Source organism: Pongo abelii, chromosome 21 (genome assembly GCF_028885655.2).
Source record: "Pongo abelii isolate AG06213 chromosome 21, NHGRI_mPonAbe1-v2.0_pri, whole genome shotgun sequence".
Classification (NCBI taxonomy): domain Eukaryota; kingdom Metazoa; phylum Chordata; class Mammalia; order Primates; family Hominidae; genus Pongo; species Pongo abelii.
The window spans coordinates 2540942-2551967 of NC_072006.2; the positions used below are offsets into that span (position 1 = coordinate 2540942).

Consider the following 11026-nt stretch of genomic DNA (forward strand, 5'->3'; position numbering starts at 1 on the left):
ATCAGATAGTATTTTAAAGACTAGATCATTTTTCCTAATTCAGAAAAAGGGCAAATGAGTATACAATAAGCCCATAGCCGGGTGCCTGTATTCCCAGCTACTTGGGAGGCTGAGGCTGGAGAATCGCTTGAGCCCGGGAGGCAGAGGGTACACTGAGCTGAAATCGCGCCACTGCACTCCAGCCTGGGCGACAAAGTGAGACTCCGTCTAAAAAATAATAATAATAACAATAAGCCCATAGCATAAAAGAAAATGTATGTAGCAGTGGGAGAACTTTTCAGATTTCTAAAAACATCAGAATAGAAACAGTGAATTACTGCAAATATACTTTTAACTGATACATTTTTAAAACACTGGAAATTCAATTGCAAGAATCCAAAAAATTGACTGTTTGAAAGACTAAGAAAAAATAACCAAATTTAATTTCATAATAGAAGCTTTTCATGTCTCAGGGCTGCCAAATACTGCTAGATTCTTAAGAATAAATTATCTATATCAATATAACCAGAAACTGCATTAGAGGGGATCTGTATGACATGGAGTATAAAAGAAAAAATTCCCAGATGAAAGACAGCATATAAGCAAATGAACAAATAAAGAACTGTCATTCAAAGTAATGAATACATTTTGATACTAGCAGAAAGCTTCTCAATCTGTGTCTTTAAAGAAGTTAACTACAACAAAAGCTTCTCAATCTGTTTCCTTAAAGAAGTTAACTACAACATCTTTGAACTACTAACAATTTCCATTTATGTATGACCAGTTCATCTTAACTAAGTGTTAAGATGAAGCTAATTTTAACGCATTTTGTTTTTCTCTGTTATATACATAAAAAAAAAAATCTGGTAACGTATAGGCTATTTAAATGAATTCTTAGAAATTCATAACAGGCCTCTAGTGGTACCGAGGATATAATGAATTTTATATTTTTTCAAGTACTGAAGTTTTTTTCACAGCAAGGAGGAAGAGTATCACCTGATAATACAGAAAAAAATAGATCACAAATAGATAAGAACCAAAATATTTCTTCAGGATGAGCACTTGGGTTTTAGCATGTATAAAGAAGTTGGATGGAATGGTTTGGATCAACTTTCCTTTACAGCCTTGCTTCCTAGCCACCTATTCTGAAGTACACTCGATAAAAAGAGAATGTCTCCTAAAATGACCTTGTGTCTACACGGCTTACCTCCAGATTACAAGACTCATCTGGCATCACAGGCCAAGCATATTCCATACAACTGGACACATGACAAACTCAGAGCAACTGATTACTATGTTTAGGTTTATACATTCATAAAAAAGTAAAATTTGAACCATCAACATGGCCAAGCACAGATGTTGTTGGCTCTCACTCATTTAAAAACTTATTGAGGCTTTAGTGTTCTCAATTCTATTACAAAAAAAAAAAAAAAAAAAAAAGCAATTCCAAAAGGAACCATAGAGGAGTTGATGTCATTAAAAATGAGGAGGCCTGGAATAGGAACAGCTCCGGTCTACAGCTCCCAGCGCGAGCGACGCAGAAGACGGGTGATTTCTGCATTTCCATCTGAGGTACCGTGTTCATCTCACTAGGGAGTGCCAGACAGTGGGCGCAGGTCAGTGGGTGAGCGCACCGTGCGCCAGCCGAAGCAGGGGCGAGGCATTGCCTCACTCGGGAAGCGCAAGGGGTCAGGGAGTTCCCCTTCTAGGGGTGACAGACGGCACCTGGAAAATCGGGCCACTCCCACCCGAATACTGTGCTTTTCCGACGGCCTTAGGAAACGGTGCCCCAGGAGAGTATAGCCCGCACCTGGCTCAGAGGGTCCTACGCCCACGGAGTCTCGCTGATTGCTAGCACAGCAGTCTGAGATCAAACAGCAAGTCGGCAGCGAGGCTGGGGGAGGGGCGCCCGCCATTGCCCAGGCTCGCTTAGGTAAACAAAGCAGCCTGGAAGCTTGAACTGGGTGGAGCCCACCACAGCTCAAAGAGGCCTGCCTGCCTCTGTAGGCTCCACCTCTGGGGGCAGGACACAGACAAACAAAAAGACAGCAGTAACCTCTGCAGACTTAAATGTCCCTGTCTGACAGCTGTGAGGAGAGCAGTGGTTCTCCCAGCACGCAGCTGGAGATCTGAGAACGGGCTGACTGCCTCCTCAAGTGGGTCCCTGACCCCTGACCCCCGAGCAGCCTAACTGGGAGGCACCCCCCAGCAGGGGCAGACTGACACCTCACACGGCCGGCCAGGTACTCCAACAGACCTGCAGCTGAGGGTTCTGTCTGTTAGAAGGAAAACTAACAGAAAGGACATCCACACCAAAAACCCATCTGTACATCACCATCATCAAAGACCAAAAGTAGATAAAACCACAAAGATGGGGAAAAAACAGAGCAGAAAAACTGGAAACTCTAAAAACCAGAGTACCTCTCCTCCTCCAAAGGAACGCAGTTCCTCACCAGCAACGGAACAAAGCTGGACGGAGAATGACTTTGACGAGCTGAGAGAAGAAGGCTTCAGACGATCAAATTACTCCGAGCTACGGGAGGATATTCAAACCAAAGGCAAAGAAGTTGAAAACTTTGAAAAAAATTTAGAAGAATGTATAACTAGAATAACCAATACAGAGAAGTGCTTAAAGGAGCTGATGGAGCTGAAAACCAAGGCTCGAGAACTACGTGAAGAATGCAGAAGCCTCAGGAGCCGATGCGATCAAATGGAAGAAAGGGTATCAGCCCTGGAAGATGAAATGAATGAAATGAAGCGAGAAGGGAAGTTTAGAGAAAAAAGAATAAAAAGAAACGAGCAAAGCCTCCAAGAAATGTGGGACTATGTGAAAAGACCAAATCTACGTCTGATTGGTGTACCTGAAAGTGACGGGGAGAATGGAAACAAGTTGGAAAACACTCTGCAGGATATTATCCAGGAGAACTTCCCCAATCTAGCAAGGCAGGCCAACATTCAGATTCAGGAAATACAGAGAACGCCACAAAGATACTCCTCGAGAAGAGCAACTCCAAGACACATAATTGTCAGATTCACCAAAGTTGAAATGAAGGAAAAAATGTTAAGGGCAGCCAGAGAGAAAGGTCGGGTTACCATCAAAGGGAAGCCCATCAGACTAACAGCGGATCTCTCGGCAGAAACCCTACAAGCCAGAAGAGAGTGGGGGCCAATATTCAACATTCTTAAAGAAAAGAATTTTCAACCCAGAATTTCATATCCTGCCAAACTAAGCTTCATAAGTGAAGGAGAAATAAAATACTTTACAGACAAGCAAATGCTGAGAGATTTTGTCACCACCAGGCCTGCCCTAAAAGAGCTCCTGAAGGAAGCGCTAAACATGGAAAGGCACAACCGGAACCAGCCACTGCAAAATCATACCGAAATGTAAAGACCATCGAGACTAGGAAGAGACTGCATCAACTAACGAGCAAAATATCCAGCTAACACCATAATGACAGGATCAAATTCACACATAACAATATTAACTTTAAATGTAAATGGACTAAATGCTCCAATTAAAAGACACAGACTGGCAAACTGGATAAAGACTCAAGACCCATCAGTGTGCTGTATTCAGGAAACCCATCTCACGTGCAGAGACACACATAGGCTCAAAATAAAAGGATGGAGGAAGATCTACCAAGCAAATGGAAAACAAAAAAAGGCAGGGGTTGCAATCCTAGTCTCTGATAAAACAGACTTTAAACCAACAAAGATCAAAGGAGACAAAGAAGGCCATTACATAATGGTAAAGGGATTAATTCAACAAGAAGAGCTAACTATCCTAAATATATATGCACCCAATACAGGAGCACCCAGATTCATAAAGCAAGTCCTGAGTGACCTACAAAGAGACTTAGACTCCCACACATTAATAATGGGAGACTTTAACACCCCACTATCAACATTAGACAGATCAACGAGACAGAAAGTCAACAAGGATACCCAGGAATTGAACTCAGCTCTGCACCAAGCGGACCTAATAGACATCTACAGAACTCTCCACCCCAAATCAACAGAATATACATTTTTTTCAGCACCACACCACACCTATTCCAAAATTGACCATATACTTGGAAGTAAAGCTCTCCTCAATAAATGTAAAAGAACAGAAATTGTAACAAACTGTCTCTCAGATCACAGTGCAATCAAGCTAGAACTCAGGATTAAGAATCTCACTCAAAACCGCTCACCTACATGGAAACTGAACAACCTGCTCCTGAATGACTACTGGGTACATAACAAAATGAAGGCAGAAATAAAGATGTTCTTTGAAACCAACGAGAACCAAGACACAACATACCAGAATCTCTGGGATGCATTCAAAGCAGTGTGTAGAGGGAAATTTATAGCACTAAATGCCCACAAGAGAAAGCAGGAAAGATCCAAAATTGACACCCTAACATCACAATTAAAAGAACTAGAAAAGCAAGAGCAAACACATTCAAAAGCTAGCAGAAGGCAAGAAATAACTAAAATCAGAGCAGAACTGAAGGAAATAGAGACACAAAAAACCCTTCAAAAAATAAATGAATCCAGGAGCTGGTTTTTTGAAAGGATCAACAAAATTGATAGACCGCTAGCAAGATTAATAAAGAAAAAAAGAGAGAAGAATCAAATAGATGCAATAAAAAATGATAAAGGGGATATCACCACCGATCCCACAGAAATACAAACTACCATCAGAGAATATTACAAACACCTCTATGCAAATAAGCTAGAAAATCTGGAAGAAATGGATAAATTCCTCAACACATACACCCTCCCAAGACTAAACCAGGAAGAAGTCAAATCTCTGAATAGACCAATAACAGGAGCTGAAATTGTGGCAATAATCAGTAGCTTACCAACCAAAAAAAGTCCAGGACCAGATGGGTTCACAGCCGAATTCTACCAGAGGTACAAGGAGGAGCTGGTACCATTCCTTCTGAAACTATTCCAATCAATAGAAAAAGAGGGAATCCTCCGTAACTCATTTTATGAGGCCAGCATCATCCTGATACCAAAGCCTGGCAGAGACACAACAAAAAAAGAGAATTTTAGACCAATATCCTTGATGAACATTGATGCAAAAATCCTCAATAAAATACTGGCAAACAGAATCCAGCAGCACATCAAAAAGCTTATCCACCATGATCAAGTGGGCTTCATCCCTGGGATGCAAGGCTGGTTCAATATACGCAAATCAATAAATGTAATCCAGCATATAAACAGAACCAAAGACAAAAACCACATGATTATCTCAATAGATGCAGAAAAGGCCTTTGACAAAATTCAACAACCCTTCATGCTAAAAACTCTCAATAAATTAGGAATTGATGGGACGTATCTCAAAATAATAAGAGCTATTTATGACAAACCCACAGCCAATATCATACTGAATGGGCAAAAACTGGAAGCATTCCCTTTGAAAACTGGCACAAGACAGGGATGCCCTCTCTCACCACTTCTATTCAACATAGTGTTGGAAGTTCTGGCCAGGGCAATTAGGCAGGAGAAGGAAATCAAGGGTATTCAATTAGGAAAAGAGGAAGTCAAATTGTCCCTGTTTGCAGATGACATGATAGTATATCTAGCAAACCCCATCGTCTCAGCCCAAAATCTCCTTAAGCTGATAAGCAACTTCAGCAAAGTCTCAGGATACAAAATCAATGTGCAAAAATCACAAGCATTCTTATACATCAATAACAGACAAACAGAGAGCCAAATCATGAGTGAACTCCCATTCACAATTGCTTCAAAGAGAATAAAATACCTAGGAATCCAACTTACAAGGGATGTGAAAGACCTCTTCAAGGAGAACTACAAACCACTGCTCAAGGAAATAAAAGAGGATACAAACAAATGGAAGAACATTCCATGCTCATGGGTAGGAAGAATCAATATCGTGAAAATGGCCATCCTTCCCAAGGTAATTTACAGATTCAATGCCATCCCCATCAAGCTACCAATGACTTTCTTCACAGAATTGGAAAAAACTACTCTAAAGTTCATATGGAACCAAAAAAGAGCCCGCATCGCCAAGTCAATCCTAAGCCAAAAGAACAAAGCTGGAGGCATCACACTACCTGACTTCAAACTATACTACAAGGCTACAGTAACTAAAACAGCATGGTACTGGTACCAAAACAGAGATATAGATCAATGGAACAGAACAGAGCCGTCAGAAATAATGCCACATATCTACAAGTATCTGATCTTTGACAAACCTGACAAAAACAAGAAATGGGGAAAGGATTCCCTATTTAATAAATGGTGCTGGGAAAACTGGCTAGCCATATGTAGAAAGCTGAAACTGGATCCCTTCCTTACACCTTATACAAAAATCAATTCAAGATGGATTAAAGACTTAAATGTTAGACCTAAAACCATAAAAACCCTAGAAGAAAACCTAGGCATTACCATTCAGGACATAGGCATGGGCAAGGACTTCATGTCTAAAACACCAAAAGCAATGGCAACAAAAGCCAAAATTGACAAATGGGATCTAATTAAACTCAAGAGCTTCTGCACAGCAAAAGAAACTATCATCAGAGTGAACAGGCAACCTACAAAATGGGAGAAAATTTTTGCAACCTACTCATCTGACAAAGGGCTAATATCCAGAATCTACAATGAACTCCAACAAATTTACAAGAAAAAAACAAACAACCCCATCAAAAAGTGGGCGAAGGACATGAACAGACACTTCTCAAAAGAAGACATTTATGCAGCCAAAAAACACATGAAAAAATGCTCACCATCACTGGCCATCAGAGAAATGCAAATCAAAACCACAATGAGATACCATCTCACACCAGTTAGAATGGCGATCATTAAAAAGTCAGGAAACAACAGGTGCTGGAGAGGATGTGGAGAAATAGGAACACTTTTACACTGTTGGTGGGACTGTAAACTAGTTCAACCACTGTGGAAGTCAGTGTGGCGATTCCTCAGGGATCTAGAACTAGAAATTCCATTCGACCCAGCCATCCCATTACTGGGTATATACCCAAAGGACTATAAATCATGCTGCTATAAAGACACATGCACACGTATGTTTATTGCCGCATTATTCACAATAGCAAAGACTTGGAACCAACCCAAATGTCCAACAATGATAGACTGGATTAAGAAAATGTGGCACATATACACCATGGAATACTATGCAGCCATAAAAAATGATGAGTTCACGTCCTTTGTAGGGACATGGATGAAATTGGAAATCATCATTCTCAGTAAACTATCGCAAGAACAAAAAACCAAACACCGCATATTCTCACTCATAGGTGGGAATTGAACAATGAGAACACATGGACACAGGAAGGGGAACATCACACTCTGGGGACTGTTGTGGGGTGGGGGGAGGGGGGAGGGATAGCATTGGGAGATATACCTAACGCGAGATGACGAGTTGGTGGGTGCAGCGCACCTGCATGGCACATGTATACATATGTAACTTACCTGCACATTGCGCACATGTACCATAAAACCTAAAGTATAATAATAATAATAATAATAAAAGAAAAAAAAATAAAGTATAAAAAAAATAAATAAATAAAAAAAAAAATAAAATAAAAATGAGGAGGCCTTTCTGTTTTAACTTTCCTTACATACATATGCAAACTCAGTTTTACCCTGAAAGATGACATCTAGGAAAAAGTCCATTTTGTAAGCACCTACTGAAAAGAGAACTTTCTGTAGTATTGGCTGACAAAATGCAGTTTATCTCAAACTCTTAAAATTATTACAAACATGGAAGTCTTAACACAGCTCCACTTATTTTAAAAGTTTCTCAAATAGAATATGACCCCCTCACCTTCTTCCAAAAATAGTTAAGTGGAATATTTTAATAATTCATGTCTACAGTTCCCTTTAATAATTTCATTGATTTATTATGATACCAACGGTATTTCATTTGGAGGTCTAAAATATCCCCTTCTTTGTGACTAAGAGGTAAATGCACATTTAAAGGGGTAATATGCCTTATGTTCTTCGAGCAATGTAATCTGCTGTGTGACATAAATTTTGGCTCTGATCTCACACTGAGGTTTTCACTCCATAGGCACCTGCTTGCAATTCAAATTGAAAGAATCAAACCTTGGTCTTGGATAAAGGAAAGATCCAATTTTCTGTCTGTGTCCTCAACGTAAAACAAATATTCAATAGTAGTATACAGATTGCCAGAAACCACAGGCTAAAGAGATGTGGCAATTTCCTGAAAGATTTTATGTTTGGGGGGTGGGGGCGGGAGGGGGGCAGGTAGGGTGGAGAGGAGTTGCGGGGGAAGAGAGAGAAAGAAAGAGAGTCTCAGCAATCATTTCCCGGGACATTCTTCATTTTCCCTGCAAGCCCACCATGATGGTCTCTCAAGCCCACTCAGACATCTGCCCACCGTCCACTGCAAGCCTCTTTCAAATGGTCACTTCCTATTGTAAGTTTAAACTATAATCAACAAATCCTTTTCTTTCTCCTAACTCAAAACTGTAGTTTCCCATCTCCTTAAAGAAAAGGCACTACCCACCATTTGCCTTCTATTGTTAAAAGGGGCAATGCGTATCTTCTTTTCTTTATGGCACAATTATTAATATTACTCAGAAAGTCCTACCTTTAAAAGTTATAATAAATATCAACATTTATTTGAAATCTTATTGTAAAATTTAAAAGGCATCCATATTTATGTTTTATTTTCACAATGACATCTCAAGGTCTTCAAACGGAAGACTACGATACAAATGGCCTGCCTTCACCGTGCTGCAATTTCTTCAACAGGTAACTTAGCCTGTGCTACGTATTCACACTGCACATGGATGTCACTGAATGTCCTTTCTCTTCCAATACATATCTGTATCTAAAAGCACACGGTTTGCTTGCAGATGTTCTCCCTTCCCTTCTCCTCCCTTTGGGAAGCTGCCCACTCCACCCCGAAAACACTGTCCCCCAAAGTAAGGGGACGCGCTGCACCCTCTGCTGTCAACGCGAGGGCTGGGCGCGCATGCGCGGCGCGAGCGGCCCGGCCCCTGAGCCGCAGGTCGTTGGTAAGACGGGTCCGCGGACCCCAGGTCGAGCCCAGCGGCAGTGCAGGATCGCAAGCGGCCCGGCACCGGCGCCGCAGGTTGTTGGCAAGGCGGGTCCGGGGTTTTAGGTTGAGCCCAAGCGGCAATGCGGGATCGCGAGCGGGCCGCGCGGGCTTGGGAGGGTGACGCCCGCGAGGACACTGCGGCGTGCGGGGCGGGCGGGCACACTCACAATTTCAGCATCCACTCGCCCTCCATCACCAGCGTCCAGTTGGAGGCGGTCATGGGCTGGACCCGGCTCGGCTCCGGCGGCAGCGCGGCCTCCTCGGGGCCTGCCGTCGCCGCCACAGCCGCGATCCAGGCGGCCAGGAGCGCCGTTAGCTGCGGGCCGCAGCGCCCACCCGCCATGTTGGGCGCCGAGCGAGGCTCCTCGGCGGGGAGTGTGGGGAAGGGCAGCGGCCGGCCCGCAGCCTCGCTCGCCCGCCCGGGTTTTTCAAGGAAGCGGGAGATGGAAGGGCCACCCCGCCTACGCCTGGCGGCGCAGACAGGCGGTGCTCGCAATGCCGCGGCGGACGCCACCTCTTATCGTCGCTTGCCCGTCGAGGCCACGCCCCCTCCCGCCTCCACTTGCCGTTGCCCGGGGTGTCGGTTACCTCAGCAACCGCCGCCCTTTCTTCCTGACCGCCAAGCTGACAATAAACAGATGACCCAATGTTGCCTAAGTTAGAACATGCACCACTGCTGCCCAGGCTCCAATAAGGGCAGGGTTGGCGCGTGTGGGCTTCTCTAAAGGGAAACATGGCCAGTAATTTTAAAATCCATCCCCTCTTCAATGATAGCAAATATAAAAGCAACGGGCTGCAAAGTACACGTATGTTTAATGAAAAATGGAGGGACGTGGTGAGTATCTCTTGCTGAAGACAGAGGAAAATTTAAGTACTCTGCATGTGTATATTGAAGCATCACTAATTTAGGATATTGATGAAACTAGGCTATGCAATTGCATTTTTTTTACAAAAAATGTTAATTTCATAGAAACTCTTAAAAGCATGGGTACTAACCGATAAAATGAGTCAGTTAAGACTATTGCCACCTGCAGTAAAATGGACCTCACATTTCTCTTGACTACAGTTTTGTCAGATCTAAAATGAGGGTAGGCTTAAGTGATTTCCAGATTTCTTTCCAGGTCACATTAGATGAATCTGTACCTTGGGACCACCACACCGTTAGTATATAAGACTGGATTACAATTAAAGGATGAGGAAGCTTTCTCAAAGGGTGCTTTGTATGTGTTTACTAGTTGTGCAAACCATGAACCTCGGTGATGTGGTTAATAGATCATGAAAAGGATGTGGTTTTTGCCCTCGGCTTAAAACAAAGACAGCAATAAGACTAAAAGTACTTCAGGGCACATGAGAGCGAATTTCAATCAATACTTATAGGAGAGGGAAATTAATTTTGCCTGAAGAGAAGATCTGGCCTGGATTATGCATTAATTAGTATTAGCTAAAACCTATGTGGACCCAGCCCTTATCATTAAAATAAAACACTCAAGGGTTTACAAACTATTGAAATTTAAGAAAATGTCTTTGCAATGAATGCTACTAAGACTCACTGTTACTGAGTACATACATATCAATCCCATAAACTTGACGGGAAACATTTTACTGTGCTTGTAGAAAGAAGTGACTCATAAACAGGAATTCTATCATTCTGTCATTTTCAGTGCAACTTTTTTGTGTAGACTATGTAATTGGTTTTAAAACGTTCTTAAAAATAGCATCTGATATTAAGGAATTACTATTAATTTTGCTGAAGGTGATAAAGATGTGATAACTATATTTTTAAAAGGCTTTATTGGTTATAGATAGTGAGATATTTATGGATGAATTTGCCTGAAGAGAAGATCTGGCCTGGATTATGCATTAATTAGTATTAGCTAAAAACTATGTGGACCCAGCCCTTATCATTAAAATAAAACACTCAAGGGTTTACAAACTATTGAAATTTAAGAAAATGTCTTTGCAATGAATGCTACTAAGACTCACTGT

The 11026-nt window shown here is 42.0% G+C and overlaps 1 protein-coding gene across 1 annotated transcript in view; it reads right to left on the minus strand.

Annotated features, from left to right (window-relative positions):
- Positions 1-9622, minus strand: part of TMX4 (thioredoxin related transmembrane protein 4) — a 44389-nt gene extending 34767 nt beyond the window's left edge. The window contains exon 1 of the mRNA XM_009233294.3: positions 9208-9622. Coding sequence (XP_009231569.1) covers positions 9208-9383 — 176 coding nt within the window. The 5' untranslated portion in view covers positions 9384-9622. The remainder of the gene's footprint in view (positions 1-9207) is intronic.
- Between the last annotated feature and the right edge of the window lie 1404 nt (positions 9623-11026).